Source organism: Pimephales promelas, chromosome 25 (genome assembly GCF_988280905.1).
Source record: "Pimephales promelas chromosome 25, fPimPro1.hap1.1, whole genome shotgun sequence".
Lineage (NCBI taxonomy): Eukaryota > Metazoa > Chordata > Actinopteri > Cypriniformes > Leuciscidae > Pimephales > Pimephales promelas.
The window spans coordinates 3,534,913-3,555,369 of NC_142793.1; the positions used below are offsets into that span (position 1 = coordinate 3,534,913).

The 20,457-nt window shown below is 35.2% G+C and overlaps 2 protein-coding genes across 4 annotated transcripts in view; both read right to left on the reverse strand.

Annotated features, from left to right (window-relative positions):
• clpxb (caseinolytic mitochondrial matrix peptidase chaperone subunit Xb) overlaps nucleotides 1-10,104 on the reverse strand; it is a 40,909-nt gene extending 30,805 nt beyond the window's left edge. Inside the window, exons 1-4 of the mRNA XM_039681985.2 lie at nucleotides 9,878-10,104; nucleotides 9,551-9,619; nucleotides 5,439-5,578; nucleotides 5,227-5,347 (exon numbers count right to left, since the gene is read on the reverse strand). Coding sequence (XP_039537919.2) covers nucleotides 5,227-5,347; nucleotides 5,439-5,578; nucleotides 9,551-9,605 — 316 coding nt within the window. The 5' untranslated portion in view covers nucleotides 9,606-9,619; nucleotides 9,878-10,104. The remainder of the gene's footprint in view (nucleotides 1-5,226; nucleotides 5,348-5,438; nucleotides 5,579-9,550; nucleotides 9,620-9,877) is intronic.
• Nucleotides 10,105-10,484: 380 nt separating this feature from the next.
• Nucleotides 10,485-20,457, reverse strand: part of lrrk2 (leucine-rich repeat kinase 2) — a 90,561-nt gene continuing 80,588 nt past the window's right edge. For all 3 annotated transcript variants that reach the window (XM_089127719.1, XM_089127718.1, XM_089127716.1), the window contains 4 exons: nucleotides 19,514-19,666; nucleotides 16,878-17,101; nucleotides 15,830-15,910; nucleotides 10,485-12,073 (listed from right to left, as the gene is read on the reverse strand). In XM_089127719.1, coding sequence (XP_088983845.1) covers nucleotides 11,952-12,073; nucleotides 15,830-15,910; nucleotides 16,878-17,101; nucleotides 19,514-19,666 — 580 coding nt within the window. In that variant the 3' untranslated portion in view covers nucleotides 10,485-11,951. The remainder of the gene's footprint in view (nucleotides 12,074-15,829; nucleotides 15,911-16,877; nucleotides 17,102-19,513; nucleotides 19,667-20,457) is intronic.

The following is a 20,457-nucleotide window of genomic DNA, read 5'->3' on the forward strand; positions in this document are numbered from 1 at the left end:
AAGACCCTTATTCATCGTCTGGAATCGTTTAAAGCCCTTTGAACAGTTTGCACTGAAACGGTCTTTTGGACCTTGAAGCGTTTGGTTCCCATTGAAGTCCATTATATGGAGAAAAATCCTGGAATGTTTTCATCAAAAACCTTAATTTCTTTTCGACTGAAGAAAGAAATATTTGGACATCTTGGATGACATGGGGGTGAGTAAATTATCAGTAAAAGTTTTTTTAAAAGTGAACTACTCCTTTCAAAGGGTTAGTTCACCCTCATGTCATTCTAAACTTGTATGACTTTTGTTCATCTTCAGAACACAAATGATGATATTTTTAATGAAACCTGAGAGCTTTCTGTCCCTCCACTGACAGCTACGCAACTACCACTTTGATGCTTCAGTTTAAATTTACAATCTCTTTATTAACTTTGAGGCATCAAAGTTACAATTAGAGGGACAGAAATATAAAAAAATGTCTTATGGGTTTGGAATGATATGAGGGTGAGAAAATGATGATAAAATTTACAATTTTTGGGTGAGCCATTCCTTTTAATATCATATATCATGTAATAAGCAATCCTGTATATACCATTGGTTTTCAATTTTGCTTTGCTTCAGGACCCAGATATACTTTTGGCATAATGTGGAGATAAAACCACTATTTTTTTTTACAAAAATTAAACAAAACATCCAAGTCAATGATGATGAGACGCTCATTCTTGATGAAAGAGAAGTAGTTAGTTAACAGCCCCTTTCACATGTACAGCCTTTAGCGGTAAACGACCGTTGAGAGATCAGCACCTTTTCAAAAAAACACCAGTTTATCAGTTTGGTAATTTCCCAGTTTGAGAAGTTGTAACATTACCAGTAAATTCCCAGTCTGATGCCGAGTGTAAAAAAAAGACTGAAGATCATTGGTATGAGCAAGTACACGCTGACGTAAGGAGTCTGCTGGGGGACAATGATAAAGCGCTGTCGAAGCTGTTTATGGGGAGTTTAATTATGTTTATAAAACGGTTAGTTCTAATCCTTGATTCTGATTGGTCAATAGCTGTGCTTTATTCATGATTAAACACGGTAGTGATGGGCGTATCGATAATCAGAAGTATTGATACTCAAATAAAAATATCGATACTACAGTTTTTTTACCAGTGATTTTGTTTATTTGACAATAAATCTTATATGCATAATGGATGAATAACCTATGTTAGTGAATACTTGTGTAGTAGAACCCATGCAAATGCTGCAAGTCAGAACCAATCAATCAGAGAGCATTCCTTATGGAAATGAACATTACAGTGACCATAGTTCAAATAGGCCTATAATACTTAGTAGATTTCCATGGTTACCACTACAAGTAAACATTTTAACCATGTGTAAATACAAATATAATCTAAAAACTTCCAATTAAGGCATATTGAACGTTAAAATGCCTTTCAAATATAATGTTTAATGGGGATCATTACCCATTTTAATCTTTTGTAAGACATTTTCAAACTTAAAGGGTTAGTTAGGGGTGTGCGATATGACGATTTTTAATCGTGGACGATTAAAATGTCTCCACGATCTGCTTTTGAAGAAATATCGTAGTATCGTGTTACAGTGCATTCTATCAGTTCAGTTCTGGCGCCTCCGTCTCTCAACTGTACAACGCGACGTAGCCTACACATCACACGTTAAGGAATAGGTACGGGACACTGCAATTCACAAAAGTTCATTATTTGCATAAACCTTGCCGGTTAAACATTTAATTCACGCGCTGATGTGCTGTTCTAACGTGCGCTTTCCTGACCGCATAAATTACCCACGACAATCACAGGCACTAGAAGTCTGTCAAACAGCGCCTGAATACTGGACTAAGTTATCTCTCGAGTCTTATTATGCTAATACTGTTAAATACACACAATTTTTACATAAACAGGCTATGTCTAAAGTGAAAGCAAACATTTGAGAGAATATCTGGTGTAATATGCGTCTATATTAAACGCGTCGCGTGCTGCTCTAAAAGCAACAGGAATAAATAGTAGCCTACTGCCGCTTGTCCTTAAAGGGATAGTTCACACAAAAAAATAAATAAATAAAAAAATATCCGTCATTATTTACTCACTCTAATGTTGTTCCAAACCTGTATTAATTTCTTTCTTGTGCTGAACACAAAAGACAATTTTTTTTTTTAATGTGGGTAACCAAACAGTTGCTGGTCCCCATTAACTTCCAGGAGAGAACCTATAAAAAAAACTATAAGGAGACCAGCAACTGTTCGGTAACCCACATTATTCAAAATAACTTATTTTCAACAGAAGAAAAAAGAAACTTATTCGGGTTTAAAACATCTTGAGCGAGTAAATTAAGACAATTTTCATTTTTGAGGGAACTATCCCTTTAGTGTTAATAAAAAATAAAAAAAAAACACAAGGAGAAAATCACTCACTGACTGAGAACTTTAATATATCTTTAATAAGAATCAATTTATTCAGTGAAGTCTATGTAGTGTTTTAATTTCATATTTGTTCATTTAATTACTTCAATGCAACTGCTAAATACACCTACTGCATCTGAAAAAATAAAGCACTATTTATTTAATATGAATATTAATTTGTGTAATGTTTATCTTGTCTTATTTTTTTAATAACAAAGAAAATAATGATAAAGATTTTTATCTTCGCCACTGGCCTAAATGTGTGGCTTTCTTTTTTCTTTTGTTACCTAAGGCTTTGTTTTTAACATAGGGACATTAGTTTGGCTGTAATGAACAGCCACTTGCAAAATATTAAAACAAACTTGAAAAAGAATCGTGATAAAAAATCGTGATCGTGATTTTCCTAAAAAAATTGTGATATGATATTTTTTCCATTTCACCCACCCCTAGGGTTAGTTCACCCAAAAATGAAAATTCTGTCAGTATTTACTCACCCTCATGTTGTTCCAACCCCGTAAGACCTTCGTTCATCTTCGGAACACAAATTAAGATATTTAAGATATTAAGATCGTTCCTGCATACAGTCCATAGGCTTCTTGAGGGACTGGCTCTTGCTGTCCTCGAAAAGTCATTAAAGACATCGTTAAAATAGTCCAAGTGACTACAGGGGCTCAATCTTAGGTTTATCAAACGACGAGAACACTTTTGTGCGCAAAAAAACAACAAAAATAACGACTTTATTTCAACTATTCATTATTTCTCCCTCTGCGCGAGTCAGGTTACTAGTTTAATAGCGTAAGCTTCTGTTATTGTACGTCACACGCATCACACACACATGACCAGCGTCGGCCAATAGTGAGCCTACGTGTGACGTAGCTCTACGCAATCACACTACGTTAACTGACTACAGGCCCATGGAGAAGGAAGTGAATAGTTGAAATAAAGTCGTTATTTTTGTTGTTTTTGCGCACAAAAAGTGTTCTCGTCGTTTGATAAAGTTAAGATTGAGCCGCTGTAGTCACTTGGACTATTTTAACGATGTCTTTAATGACTTTAATGACTTCCCTTTAAGGTTGTGACATATAAACAAGCACATCAACCTGATCACTTTATTTAGCGTTCATGTAAACACTACGTTTGGATAAATTAAAATTTTCGATGCCAGCAAGTGTCATTCCCTCAAGAAGCCTATGGACTGTATGCAGGAGCGATCTTAATATCTTAAATATCTTAATTTGTGTTCCGAAGATGAACGAAGGTCTTACGGGGTTGGAACAACATGAGGGTGAGTAAATACTGACAGAATTTTCATTTTTGGGTGAACTAACCCTTTAAAAGTTCAGTTTAAATGTATCGTATTGGTATCGGTATCGGCGATACTGGCCTTGAAAGTACCGGTATCGTATCGAAAACAAAATAAGTGGTATCGCCCATCACTAAAACACCCATCGGTTCTGTGTATCGCTGCGCAACACTGCGGTTTCTGTGTTGTGTGTTTATTTGAGCTTTTATGCATATCACACACTGGAGCGTTGTTGCTGTTCACGGTCAGGGACTATTTTTTTCTAGCGGAAGGAAGGCTTTTAGTGATTTTACTTCATTAAAGTTGCACTAACACATATTTTTTTTTTTACTTTAATATTTTTATTGTGTGATAACCGTTTTATAAAAGCAATAAGGTACTCGAGGCGAGTGTATGGTGAATAAGTGACGGCTTCGCGTCGAGCCTAACAACGCCCTTCAGCCGTCACTTATTCACCATACAGCACTTACCTTATTGCTTACATATGTGATCTAGCTGAAGTTGGTGGACTTACAATCCTCTTCTTGTATTATATCCAGAAATGAATTGGAAATGTTAGTTTTCTTAAAGTGTGTCTATTCTGATATTTTTCTAGCGATGTCTGCATTTAATATCTGAGAGGTGACCGAGGATCTCAGGAATACAGTGCCAGGGTTTCTATAAGGTCATGAGGTCAATAACACACTACATGTATTCATAAACACACGTGTAACTCTTTTAAGGGTTTATATCACCATTGGTCACTATATGGTAAACTATGACAGTGAATCATGGGTAGAAGTTTCCATCAGTGCTCTGTGTGGATGTAGACGACCTTTTTTATCTAATTGTGTATGCGGGGGTTGTTTATTATCATTAGACGCATGTTACCATTATAATTATAATAGAAAATGTTATTACTTTTTACTTCAGAGTGACACAGAGATTATTTTCAAGCGCTATATAAACAAATGAAACTTGAAACACAACTCATAGGTGCAATTAAACTTTAAATAAAGTGTTGCTGAATAATTTTTCAATCTCATGTTATTGCTTTACCTCATCAATCAGTTTACAATATCTAAATATTTTATTTAAAACTATTCTATTCATAATAAATGAGTAACTTCCTTTTAATTTGGTAGGACAATATTAGCAATAATATTATGAATAAATGTGTTCATTTTTTGCCATGTCTGCTTATTATACTGCGCTTGTTTTGTGATATCTGGCAACCCGTCACCTGGAGCTTTATTCAAGAGACGTTCAGTTCACAGATATTATTTATACTCTAACGACAGCGTTACACACTTACTAAAGTTTGAAAGATAAATCACGAAGAACGGGACCTTTAAAAAGAGGATAACACGGTGTAGGTAACGCCGATTTTTGTCTGTACTGACAAAAAATGAGCTCAATGTTAAAACTGACTGGAGTTCAACACTGTTGTGCTCAATTGAATGCTAATATGTAATCTAGTACTTCATTTCTATGGTTATTATTAAAACATAACGCACAACAAATACTCGATACTTACACACTAAAGTCTCCACGTGTGTACAAAGATCTCCACATTTGGGACACCTCAGCTGACTGCCGCCCTTCCCTGCACCCCCACCGCCGGACGCCCGCTTCCCGCCCGCCTCGGTCACGCCGCTCTGCAAACAGCATCAGTACACCTCATGAACACCACACACATCCAACCAACAAACAGTCACGTGAATGGAGGACGCTCGATGAGATGAGGACCTTTCCGCCGTCGCCATCTCTGGGTGAGCCGTCTTTCGAGGCGAAGCACACGGCTGTGTGTGAGAGCGGTCGGCTGAGACGAGCTTCGTCACACACTGGTCTGGTGACCCTGAAGAGCTGAACATGAGAACGGGAGAAACCTGCAGAGAAGACGCTCAGTTACACTTGATGAGAGAGTCAACCACATCGTGTGCTTTAACTCTATTGTAGAGTACGCCAACATTTAAAAGTAGTATATTTGCTTTTTTACAGATAATATAATAATATGAAATGAAAGGTCACTTAAGTGTACTGAAGAGAGTTCTTTCATGACTGTGTCTTCATATGGCAAGCCGTTTTAGCCTTACTTGTCATAATTCTATTTTTACTAGTATGTATGAATTAAATTAGAGACTGACTTCCATTACTTTTACCAGTAAGAATTCAATTAGAGAGCTTTACAATTGAATTCCTACTAGAAGCAATTGCAATTAGAGAGCTCTCTAACTCAATTCTTACTAGTGAAAGTACAATTACAGAGCTCTCTAATTGAATTGTTACAAGTAAGAATTACAATTAGAGAGCTCCCTAATCCAATAATGACTAGTAACTAGGGGTGTAACGGTACATGTATTCGTATTGAACCGTTTCGGTTCGAGGCTTCCGGTTCGGTACGCATACAAACCGAACGATTGCTTGGACCATTTTTCCTGCCGGCAAAATTCGTGCTGACGCGGCCAACACAACCTTGCGCAACATCAAATGGCAAGCGTAATGAAAGCAGAACGAAACTGCGCTCCTCGTTATGTGCTTCACGGATCGTTTATCAGTTCGGACCAGCAACATCTGTGCAGCGCGAGCCGATCTTGATCAAGCAACAATGTTACTACACCGCGCTAAGAGATCCGGTAAAGAACACATTTGAATTCGCCACTGAGGTAATAACGTCGCTGCGAGATCTAGTGAGATGCATTCACATTTCTCCGTTATTAACCGTAGATCTCTATTAGATCAAACAGCGCTGTCATGGAAACCAGGAGAAACATTGTGCCGTGAATGAACTAGTACTTTACGTCCACAGACCAGCAACATTCACCATGGATTTAATATAGTAACACTAACTGGAACCAGTTTGGCTGGAATGGTGAAATGCTTTCAAGTACTTCACACATCTTTTTCCAGCACTTCAAAATTCAAATATTATATAAATAAATATATATTTAAATGTTATTTTTAATGTGATGACCAAAACATTATTTGTTCATCCTTCAAAGATGACCCCTATTTATAAACCTGAAAGTTTCAAGATCTAGGAAAACTCACACTTATTTAAAAATATTTTTTCTTTAAACAAATAGGAAATTTCTCTGGCATTTCTTTCTTTTTGCTGTATCGAAAACGTACCGAACCGTGACTTTAAAACCGAGGTACGTACCGAACCGTGATTTTTGTGTACCGTTACACCCCTACTAGTAACAATTGCAATTAGAGAGCTCTGTAATTGAATTAAAGAGCTCTGCAATTGCATTCTTACTAGTAGCAATTCATTTCGAGAGCTCTCTAATGCAATTGTTACTAGTAAAATTAATATAATGAGCTCTCTAATTCAACTGTTACCAGTAAAATTAATATTAATGAGCTCTCTAATTCAATTGTTACTAGTAAAATTAATATTAATGAGCTCTCTAATTCAATTGTTACCAGTAAAATTAATATTAATGAGCTCTCTAATTCAATTGTTACTAGTAAAATTAATATTAATGAGCTCTTTAATTCAACTGTTACCAGTAAGAATTAATATTAATGAGCTATCTAATTCAATTGTTACTAGTAAAATTAATATTAATGAGCTCTTTAATGCAATTGTTACTAGTAAGAATTAATATTAATGAGCTCTCTAATTCAACTGTTACCAGTAAGAATTAATATTAATGAGCTCTCTAATTCAACTGTTACCAGTAAGAATTAATATTAATGAGCTCTCTAATTCAATTCTTACTAGTAAAATCAATATTAATGAGCTCTCTAATTCAATTCTTACTAGTAAAATCAATATTAATGAGCTCTCTAATGCAATTGTTACTAGTAAGAATGCAATTACAGAGCTCTGCAATTATTCATATCTTTAATTCGTTTTTTTTACTAGTAAAAATTTAATTAGAGAGCTCTGCAATTGCATTCTTACTAGTAAAAACTGAATTTTAGAGCTCTCTAATTATAATTGGATTAGAGTATGGCAAGCCATTTTAGCTTAAATTGTATCCAACCTTACTCGTCATTATTGCATTTTTACCAGTAAGAATTCAATTAGAGTGCTTTACAATTTAATTCCTACTAGTAGCAATTACAATTATAGAGCTCTTTAATTAAATTCGTACTAATAACAATCATGATTAGAGAGCTCTCTAATTCGATTTTTACTAGTAAGAATTGAATTGTAGAGCTCTCTAAATCAGTTTTTACTAGTAAGAATTACATTAAGAGAGCTCTTTAATGCAATTATTACAAGTAAAAACTGATTTAGAGAGCTCTACAATTCAATTGTTACTAGTAAGAATTGAATTGTAGAGCTCTCTAATTGAATTGTTACTAGTAAAAATGCAATTACGACGAGTAAGCTAATTTAAGCTAAAACGGCTTGCCATATTAGAGAACTCTCTAATCGTAATTCTTACTAGTAATAATTGAATTAGAGAGCTCTGTAATGAAAAATGAATGGAAGTCAATGGAGACATTAATTAATTTGTAGAGCTCTCTAATTTCAATTGTTACAAGTAAGAATTGAATTGTAGAGCTCTCTAATTAAATTGTTACTAGTAAAAATGCAATTACAATGAGTAAGGCTTACAATGAGTAAGGCTTGGTACAATTTAAGCTGAATGGCTTGCCATAAAAACGGCTTGCCATACTGTAATTGTTACTAGTCATAATTATATTAGAGAGCTCTGTAATGAAAAATGAATGGAAGTCAATGGAGACATATGACTAGTAAAAATTCATTTGTGGAGCTCTCTAATTGTATTTTTACTAGTAAGAATTGAGTTAGAAAGCTCTGTAATTGTAATTGCTACTAGTACAAATTAAATTACAAGAAGAAAGGCTGGGTACAATTTAAGCTAAAACGGCTTGCCATATCTTAACACACTTTGCGCTTTGTAAAATCAAATGAATCGTTTTACTTTAAAATAAATTTTAAATCAAGGTTACGGTCCTTTAACCATATTTTAGAGAAAATAACAGTAATGAATATATATATATATATATATATATATATATATATATATATAAATATAAAGATATTTCAATCTAAAGTGGGTCAAAAACAGCTATAGATTGGAACTATAATGCAATTTACATTTAGTTCACACACTGCATGTTATTTCCAAAACAAATACTCTTTTTTTTTTTAAGTATGCTAAAGTGTACTTCGTATTACAATGTTGTTTAAACCAGTCTAAAAATAGGTGTACTTGTATGTTATTGATGTCACAACCATCATCTCAGACACAGGTCATAAAAACATAACTATCGTGAAAACAACAAATATAAAATCAATAGAATTAGACCCTATTAAATGTTAGGATGTGATAATGCTCAAAAATACTGTGAACTGAATGATGGAGCGCAGTAATGCCCCAAAATACCATGATACATATACTCACTCCTTTAATCATATATTAAGCTGTCGATTTTATGTTAGGTATGTTTTATGTTTTAGGTAGGCAGCTCACTAGGTTTTGACTAGGTTTTTAAAGTGAGATTAAAGACGTTTTTATTTGACCTGTCGTATGCAAACTAAATGTGGACGCAATTGCCCTGTGGCTGATTTTATTTTAATTTTTATTTTTCCCTGTGTACAGCACTTAGGTCAACGGAAGTTGTGTTTATCTGTGCTTTATAAATAAATTGAAATTAAAATTGAAAATTGACAATATATGTCAAGTAAACACATGATGTCCCCAAAACATTTGTATTTGCTCATTTTACTTTGTATGCAGGGTTGTTGTTGTTGTTAGTAAACACCCTGGTTGTCAATAAGAAAAAGAAAAATACTGGTAGTTGGGCTTCAGGGCCACAGATAAATGTACTTTAACAGTTTTGTGTGTGTGTGTGTGTGTGTGTGTTTGACTCACCTTTATGAACTGACTTTAAAATCACCCTCGCTGCAGGTCGGCATGTACAGGACATATTTAAAAGCAGACCTGGTGAGAAAAATAATAAGAGTCCAAATTAAATAACGTTACACACATAGGTTACAATATAAACGGCCAGAAATAAAGTAGTGACAAAGTGCTGTCAGATATAATCATCCATCATTACAAGGCCTGAAACTACACGACGTGTCATATATTGTATGAAATGTAAAGTTTCCACCAACAGGTATAGCGTTTTAAGAGTTGCAGTGCTCGACTACACACGCACGCGCTAACGTTACTGGGAATGACGGCAGACATACTTACTGGATCTCACTGTCCGAGTTTCCTCCAAACACGATTTCTCCTCCACTACTCGAGTCTGACACTAGGATCTGAGCGGAAGAAAAGGTTTAAGAGGTTTCATGCCAATGTCGGTGTCTGCGGGACTCATAAAAGATGTTAGCTGAAGTTTGGTGTAGATCAGTATGATATAACCATAACCTCTGCTGTCATGAAGTGTGTCAGCGTTACGTACATAGCCAGCTAGAGGTCTGTTTGTGTCACGTGATCGTGAAGGGGCGGGGCTGTTTCCTGTGAGGCGTAGCGTTCATAAGCTTCCTCCAGGGGGCGCTGGAGAAACACCAATCCTCCTTTGAGACGCATTCAAATATTTATTTAAAAATCACCAATATTTTCACGTTTTAAAATAGTGTAAATAGCTTTTAAGGGATTTTATTTATTTAATAAACAAATGGGAATCCACTCTCTCTGTGAAGTTTTTTTTTTTTAAATGTAACGTTAATCGCAAACAATCAGCGCTGAGAAAAGTAATAGGAACCACGTGACAGCGCAGTTACTTGTATTGAATTATTATAATATACATGGATATAATACAATATTTCTTACAAGGAAAAAAGAACAGGAGTCACCATAAAAAATGACAAAACTTTATTAAAAACATATTTGGCATGCAATACACAAACATAAATCACTAATAACATCGAAAATAACAGGTATTTTTTGTAACAAAAATATGATCTTAATCTATGGCTTATTTTCCAGTTACATTTTGTAGTGCTTAACTTTATAAAGTTATTAAACTAAAAAAAAAAAAAAAATGCTGTCATTAAAAATAACGTGAATGTAATAAAAAGAAAGTGTAGTGTAACTATAGCTTATAGTGGATTGAATTCCATCATAGGCCTAATTTAATTTTGAAACAGTTCGCACGTGCACGATAAAACATTATCTGAAGATTAAACAATTACTTAATGACAAATTCAGAAATTATTCGAGTAAAATTATTGAAATTGATTTTTCTTTTTTAAAATTAATATGGGATTTTCTTATTTCCAACTTTACAATCTTAACCCACTGATGCTGTTCATGTTTTTATGCACCTTTATGGTTGTAAATCATATTTATGCAGTAGTTATAATCCATTTATTAACTGTTAACCATTTTTCAACCCGAGCATCAACCTGAAAATTAAAATCTAAAAAGTTTTAACTCCCTTTTCAAATTTGTACTTATTTTTTTTTAAGTTTATTGTTGTGAAAAAGACAATGTAAATAATATATATATATATTTCGAATATATATTTTCCACAACATTTTTTACTTAAATAAATAAATAAATCTAAACAGGTTGTGCTCCAAATCTGTGTTTGAGATCTCAGAGAATGAGCTTTCAGTGAGATTGTGTTGGACGCAGCACCAAAATGCTTCAACTAGCACATAGCAAGTGCTGAAATTCATTTCCCATTCATTTCAAATGCGCTTTAAATCTTTTTAAGTGTGTGTGTGTTCACATAGCAAGTGCTGAACAGGTAAAATTTCAAAAAAAAAAAAAAAAAATTGTTCGGTCAAAAATGGCTGAAGAGCACCATAGTGTTACTAGTATTTAGTCCATTGTTTTTTTTCTAATAGCAATGATGTGTGTTTTCACTGAATACCATAGTTACAACAATGATTTTGCGTAAGGGGTACTAGAGATTGTTTTGCTAAAGTATGGCCGTCTCCTCTGTTCGTCTGGCTCGTGAACAAATAAATACTATAAAAAGATAAAGCTAACTGAAGTGTTTGCCATTTTTCATTCAAATAAATCCATGCACAGCTACATATGAGAGGAGTGTTTCCCTTGACTGCAAAAAATAACCTTTCATGCTAAATGCATTTTTACACACGGGTCCCTTTTCATAAAAGCAAAGGAGCAAACACATTTCATTCGTGGAAGTTTCAATTGAATTTTTCGTAAGGACAAACATTTCCTCGCACTAGTACGTTTTTCTGAAAATGCGCCGTGTTGACCAGCAGAAATCGGCTTACTTCTGCGTGATGGTTTTGCAAAAATCCTAAACAGTGACGCGTCTCAGCTGATGCGCAGACAGAGAGTGTGTTCAGCTGTGGAGTGTTTCTCTCATTTTGCTGGTGATTTTGTCCCGCAGCTCACAGTGTCGGGTCAGATCTCGGACCTCAAGAGGAAGTGAACTGCTCCACACCGTCAGCACTGAATCCTCAGCTGAGACGTCACAAACACACGGAGCAGGTTAGAAACATACATCATGTGATCACACGAAATAACATCAAGTCACCTTGGATTTATAAGGTACTATCTTTCTTGACTTTTTGTCAAAATTGAGTTTTTCAAGTATAACTCATATATGCATGATGGGATTTTTTCTTGAATTTGAATTTTCTTTTTATTTATTTCAACAAACCGTGAAGCTCAGAGTCACAAAACTGCTCAGAATGCAGATGTGGGCTCTGTTTAAACGATCTAAGCTCTAAAGCACACAGCACACGTGCACTGAGGGCGTCCGAATCCACTTTTGCTAGTTAAACGACGGGAAAAATGGTCGGTGCTCCCGGCGCATGCTCTAAAAGGGTCGTCCCTATTCTCTTAAGGCGAGACAGGGAAGGCATTGGTCAAGTTTGAGATTTTGGGATATTTGTCTTCAATAACATCAGACTTGTGGTGAAAAAAAGTCAGAAATACACATTTAGGTCTTTATTTTACTACACTTGTCTGTTTGCGTCTGTAGATTTCTCATAAATTTGTCAAAAGTTGTCATAAATCGATAAATCGCGATCTGCACCGTCATCACATACAGTACAGTTAAGGCGGGCATACACTGTGCGATTTTCGTCCGATTTTGAGCCGAATTCTGACTCGTGCGACTCATTTTCGTGTCGGACCGATTTTCAGCTTTGTCGTGCGTCGTTTGTCGTGCAGTGTTCGTGCAGTGTACAGGGAGAAACGAGAGGCGATTAACCTCTCACGATCGACAATCGGATGGTCGGATGAATTTCTGGCATGTCAGAAATTTTGGTCGCTCCTCGTGACTATATCGCACAGTTGAAGCAAAGCTACGAACCGATTGCCCTAAACTCAGTGTTTTTCCCCTCACTGCACCTGCGCGAAAACAGAAGTTTAACCATTTCATCTGCAGCAAAAATAAAATTAAAATAAAAACGAGCTACAAATTACTGTTGCTTACCTCCAGTTCGTGTTGCAAAATGGATAATATTACCCACCGTCTTCAAGCCACCTGATATGTAACACCTCGTTTATTATTTTGTCAAACAATGTTTTTGAAATAAACCTGTTTTTAATTTTCATTGATGATTAATAATGGCAATGTTCGGACATATTATAGACTCTTAATAGTTATTTTATATATAATTCATTTTAATCGACTTAAATGTTTTAGACAATTTTTAATGAGGAGTAAGATTAATATTTTATTATCCTCACAGCACGTTGGTTATGTGCGGTGAAAATATTGCGTGGCAAATTAATTATAATAGCGGATCAATTTAATAGTAAAATTACCCTAATAATGATAATATAATAATAATCATAATTAAATGCATAAATTGAAAATACTAAATCATCTTGATACTGATAGCAGATGCTTGTTTTGACAATATCTCTGGATACATACACGTAAATAGGCGCAATCCAGGGGGTTATCGCAGATATTACACGCATAGTGTGAGCAGTGAAGTCGCAGCTCGACGATCGGACCGTACAGTGTGAGCACATAAATCCTGAACTTTGGCTTTGCATCGCATGCGATTTACTCGTTCAGTGTGAGTAGGTACCTTGCTGAAATCGCACAGACATCGCACAGTGTATGCCGCCTTTAGAAAGCTCTTTTTCTCCAGTACAACACTGTCAGATCCAAATATGGTCATTTCCTTTTTTTAACTCTAACTCTAAATGCGCGATCTCATTGGCTGATGCTAAATCTTTAAAGCCAGTTTTCTCAAAATGACTTTTCTCTCATACTCCAAGTCCAAAATCTCCACTTCAGTAGCACCTATATACACCTAACTTTCCAGTCTTGTACCTAGTTATATTATGAAGACATTTACAGAGGGATTTGTAAATAAATGATTCCTAGCCTGATTTATAGAACTTTTTATTCCAAAAAACAGGGCGAAAATCTTTTTTTAAGGCAATTGGCAGTATATTCTGGTTTACAGGATAACAAAGTAGACATTTTTTTTCTCATCTAATATGTGAACCCAATGAAAAAATTATTTTGAACCTGGCTGTATCCAATATTTTTTAAATATATTCAAATTAGTGCATATTTAATTAGATAATGCCTCATTTGCATATCTAAACATTAAATTACAGAAAACTTGTAATATTTTTTTTTTTTCTCATCTTAATCTATGTCCTGGTAAAGTTTCATGGTGATATCTGCTTACCCTATTCACCTGTAATGTCTCGCCTTAATGAGTAATGTGTGTGTTTTGGGCGTAATGTGCAATAAACCAACCATTCCCTTTAAATGCCAGTTGCGCTCGCGTCATGGCGGATTCGCTATTTACATGGTGGGATTTGAAACTGAACGCTTCTCTAGTGAGGTTAAAGCTCACGCAGACATCTGTGGGACAGAGTGTTTGAGCGTTGTGGACTTGCTTATAGGCACATATTACTAACACGCTCTTTAAATAACAAAAAATAAAAATGACCTTTGACCTTAGACCAGGCTTCAGTTGGTCAAAGACTCCTCGAAATAGCAGCGTGCCATCAAAGCGCCTGAACGCACCTCGTTTCAGACCAGCACACTCATTAGCGAACACGTGGGCGCAAATGCATTTGCTATTTATGCAACTTGGCGCAGGACGTGAAAATGAAACTGCGTCGGGCTGAAACTAGCCAAAAACACTTCGCTGGTGCTGTATCACACTGGATATGATAGCGCCCTATAATTCCAAGGTGGCGAAATGTCTTTTTTCTTTTAAGATAAAAATAACTTGATGTAACTTCAGCGCTAGTGTTTTCGCTACACAATTTGATATTCAAATTATAAGTGAAAAAGTCCGATTTTTTTTTTCAATAATTCTATTCCTCAATGAAAATTAAAGGGATAGTTCACTTTGAAATTAATTTTTGATATGTTTGTCTTTGATATGGTGTCTTTGTTTCCACAGTATTTTCAATTTTGATATTTTTAGGTCAAACCGTTCTTGTGTGTCAGCATAATGGAGGTCTATGGTCACCACCTCAAAGAGCATGCACAGAGAAGTCCAAATTAAACATGATTTAATGACTCGTAAATGTAAGTACACATTGATGGCCTAAGACACGAAACGAGCGGTTTGTGTGAGAAAACGAACAGGATTTATATCGTTTTTACCTCTTGTAATCACAGTCACGTCCAAGTGATCTGAAGGCATGGGTGCTTTGGTCTGTGCGAGCGCTGGAAGTGATCTCTCGCGCAGTTGCGAAAAAAAATCAACGTTGTCTGTTGATATATCGAAATCGTCTTCCATTGCGCTTTCCTGTATATTTAAAGATATTTAGATCTTCACAGTGAAGGAAATCTCTGTGTAAACAATGAGTGGCGTACACGCCCGCGCCCTCAGATCACTTGGACGTGGCTGTGGTTACAAGAGGTAAAAACGATATAAATACTGTTCGTTTTCTCACACAAACCGCTCGTTTCGTGTCTTAGGCCATCAATGTGTACTTACATTTACGAGTCATTAAATCATGTTTAATTTGGACTTCTCTGTGCTGCTCTTTGAGGTGGTGACCATAGACCTCCATTATATGACTGACAGACAAGAACAGTTTGACCTAAAAATATCAAAATTGAAAATACTGCAGAAACAAAGACACCTACATCTTGGACGCCCTTGAGGTAAGATAAAACATACCAAAAATTAATTTCTAAGTAAACTATCCCTTTAAATAATAATAAATAAAATAACTATTCAATAACTCCTTCAATTTCCATACTTGAAATGTTCTTACCTAATTGTGTTTTGATTTGGTCTTGTGGCATGCGTTGCCGTCTACCCAATACTAGAACAACATTCTTTCGGTTTAGGATGTCTGCACAAGAACATAAAGTACATATGACATTAATTCTGAGTTAAAACAATTGATGCTTAATTTAAAACCCACTAAAGCCCTTTAAACGGTATATCAAACTGTATTACTTGTGAAAAAGAAGTACACTTTAGCATATTTTAAAAAGAGTACTCATTACAGACACAAATCCTTTAAAAAGAATGTACTTAAGTGTGAAATGAATGCAATGTTTCCTGACACTTAATTGCAATTAAATTCAAATTTATTATAGTTTAAATGTATATTAAGTGCTTTATTAAGTTAAGTGTTACGTTTTTTAGTGTGCTTTATTGAGCAACATCAGCAGGACTTGTGTATTTTTATGTAATTATTTCACTGTTTTTGAAAGTGGACTCTCTTTTAAGTACACTTAAGTGGCCTTTTATGTAATCTGCAAGTTAAATTAGGGCTGTCAAACGATTAATCGCGATTAATCGCATCCAAAATAAAAGTTTGTGTTTACATAACATATGTGGGTGCACTATGTATAATTTTTTTATATACTTTATCTAAATACACACACTTGATTTTATATATTTAAGAAATATTTTCATGTATATGCTGTATATAGATTTATATATAATTAATATTATATATAAATGTAAATATTTTATGTATAAATATTTTTTTTTAAATATACATGCATGTGTGTGTATGTATATATATATATATATATATATATACAGTATACAAAATAATTATACACAGTGCACCCACATATATTATGTAAACACAAACTTTTATTTTGGTTGTGATTAATCGTGATTAATCGTTTAACAGCCCTATTAAAAATATATATTTAGAATAATACACTATTAAAAAAAAGAATAATAATACAAAAGATTTGAAGTACATCACAAGTGCACTACTTTTTCACAAGGGACACCAAATTATTTACCAACAAGTGACACTTTCTAAGTAACTGGAGGGACAGGAACAGGAAGTGTACCTAGCATCACGGAGCCCATGCAGCGTATGGAGTCGCAGCGAGGGCTGAAGGTCTGCAGGAGCTGACAGCTGGACACTTCCACCAACAGCATGCGTCCGCTTTTAGTCCCAATCCACAGAGTACCACTGTGCTGGACCAACAGAGCTTTCACGATCGCCAAAGATGGCACCTCGTGTCCAGACTGGTCCTCATCCTGGGCTTTGGGCTTTTTGGTGGAACTTAATCTGTGGTGGGCATATCGTACATTAGGAAGTTAGTTAAACCTACTTTTAACATCTGCCTCAGGTGATCTGTTCACAAGCGGTGTTACAAAAGTACAAAAAGTTGGGAAAGTGATGCGTCAAAACTAGGGCTGGGCAACGATTAATCGCAATTAATCCAAAATAAAAGTTTGTGTTTACATAATACATGTGTGCAGTGTGTATAATTATTTTCTATATATAAATACACAAAAATGCTTGTTTATATTTAAGAAATATTTGCATGTATATACTGTATATATATATATATATATATATATATATATATGTTTAAACATAATTTATATTAACCCTGAGGTCCTCTTCGTTTCGGAGTCACACTTGTTATCTTCCCGGTCAAAAGTGACCGGACACCTAAAAATTAAATTTCCTCCATCCCAGTAAAACCAATGCAATTTATTTTTGTTCTATAATATTTATTCTTTGTAATTTATAATTTTTATAATTTGTAATTCTGTGTAAGTATTTTGAGACAATTTGATTGAATTTATTAATATTTATGCAATATTTATGGTCTATTTTTGCCATGGAAAAATATATTTTTTTTTCTATATATTATTTTATTCAAAAAAATATTAATGCAATATTTTAGTTTAATAAAGAGTCTAGGCCTTCAGAAAAAAAATATTTTTTTGAAGAAAATTAGCACCATCTGGTTACAGTATAGAGAAAAAGCGTAGAATCATGGTGTAACTACTAGATGGCATGTACAGCTCTCTATGGAGAGGCATGCGAATTCCCCAGCTGTTTATGAACATTTTTTTTTTTTGGTGGATTTGAATATATAGTTGAAACAATCTCAAAAACAATTTTTATTAAAAAAATGTTTAAAAAAAAAAAAAATTGTGAATTTTTGTGTTTTTGTCAATTTCCCATTCATTTCCTATGGGGGTCATTTTTGACCAAAGACCACAAGTGTGACTATTTTTTTAAGACCACTTAGCATGCTCAGATCATGACCTCAATTTTTCTGTGTGTTCACATACATAATGCCATAAACGTCACCAAGTTTCGTAACATTGCGATGAAGCTGTGCTTTTAAAAAATTCAAAACATACTTTTTGTAATCAAAATTTATTGGTGCGTATATGTATAAAAGTGTGTTTGTATGTGTGTCTTTGTCTGTTTTTCACTCTAGATGATGTAGAGTGTCACCCCTTTCCTGCGGTGTACTTTTTTTTTTTTTTTTTTAATTATGGCCGATTTGTAGATTGCACGTACAAAAATTCAGACAATTTTATTTTTTTTGTCAATTTCCTATTCATTTCCTATGGGTCGGTCATTTTTGACCGAAGACCACGAGTGTGACTATTTTTTTACGACCACTTAGCCTGCTCGGATCATGACCTGAATTTTTTTTTGTATTCACATACATAATGCTATAAAAGTCACCAAGTTTCATAACATTCCAATAAAATTTCAAAACAGAATTTTTTTTGGTCAAAAATGACCGAAGAGCACCTGCGGGTTAAATATAAATATTAGTATTTTATACAATATTTCGTAAATATATACATGCATGTGTGTGAATTTTTATAAACAAAATAATTATACACAGTACACACACATATTATGTAAACACAAATTTTATTTTGGAAGCGATTAATCGCCCTATTTTCATAGCCTACGTTTCATAGAAAATGTTTATTGTCCTTTTAGTCAAACAACAAATGAACTTCAGATGTGCTTCACATGATCAGTGTCGGTGCATGCTGACATGAGCCAAATTTTTATATGTGTTTATCCTAAATTTGATGGTCACTGGACAGTTCTTTTCTAAAACTGCAAACTTTAACCTCCTTGATCAAAAGCAATTGTTGATTGACAGGTTCACGTATGTCCAGGATCTACCAGCTTAAACAAGATTACACTACAAATCGTACTAGATTACACTGATGTGGTGTGAGTGATCCAGTGTCATAGTGTCGGTTTATGTTCCCCGGTGTCCACTAAAGCTCCTCTTCCCCCACTTGGTTTACTACATTTCCCATGATCCTCTCTGTCACCGAGTGTTCATTGTGTTCAGCTGTTTCTTGTCACCTCGTTAAGCACTTGTGTGTGCATATATACCCTGTCAGTTCAGTGTTTGTCACGGAGTCCTTGTTTAATGTCGTGATTTTGCCTGTTTTACGTTTGCGGATTGCCCTTTTGGTGTTTTGAACCTTTGCCTGGACTGGATTGTGCGTACGGATTGTCCCAATAACTTTACCTGCACTTGGATCTCTCTCTCTCCCGTGTGTGTGATCCAGCCACAATACAATTTGGACACTTCTTGGACCTTACTTGTATTGTAGTGCTAATGTCTTGTGATCCGATCTGGTTAAATGGATTATTAGCAGATGTAAAAGAAAGTCAAAAGTGTGCAAATGAGTTCACCCAAGTAGTTGCATGCAGTCGATGAGGTTCACCATCCTCCCAGTCTTCTTATCCCAGACCTCCACAGTGTGGCTTCCTGTTTTACTCACGAACACATGTTTGTCCACCGCTAACCGTGATATACACGCATCACGGCTGACTCGACCCAGCTGCCTAAACAAACAGATTAACATCTTTAAGAACTGAACAACGTCACCAAGAAATTCCATGGAAGCGGTCGCTTAACTGACAAACCACAATTCTTTTTGATGTCACATTCAGGCAAATACAACTTTTCCATCCTAATTCTTACTAAACGTGTCTGCTGCTTTTAACATGCCGAATCAACACAATCTCTGATCAACTGTCTCTAATCGTGACATCACAGGGACTACACTTTTCTTTCATAAGTCTAACCAAAATGGCAAATTCCCATCAGCTAACCACCCAGGAGTGCCTCAGGGCTCTGTGTTAGGTCCCTTACTATTCTCTTTATACTTAAAGGGGTCATGAACTGCCTTTTTAAATGTTATTATATTGTTATCTGAGGTCAACTTATGACGTTTGCTTGGTTTTTGCATTCAAAAACATCAAAATGAATAAGTAATAGGCTATTTTGTACCCAACTTTTGAGCCTAGCTGAAAAACGCTCGGTTTTTATGGGCGTCTCGCACTGAAGACTTGGAAGTAAACGCCCACTGCTGTGAATGGAGAACAGTTTTGCATATTATAATGAGTTTCGACTCACCCGTCGGTGCACTTGGGGGAAATTGTTTTGAAAACGTCCAATGTTGTAAAATGGCGACCGGAATGATTCGCCCATACATGTTCGACCAAGAGTCCGTGTGTTGCACAATTCCCGTCAGATCCAATATAGACGGCACAGCACGTTCGTTACTCTTAATCGCTCTGAAATCCAGTCTTGTTTACTAAACAATCCTCAGTGAAATGAAGCGAACAGACGG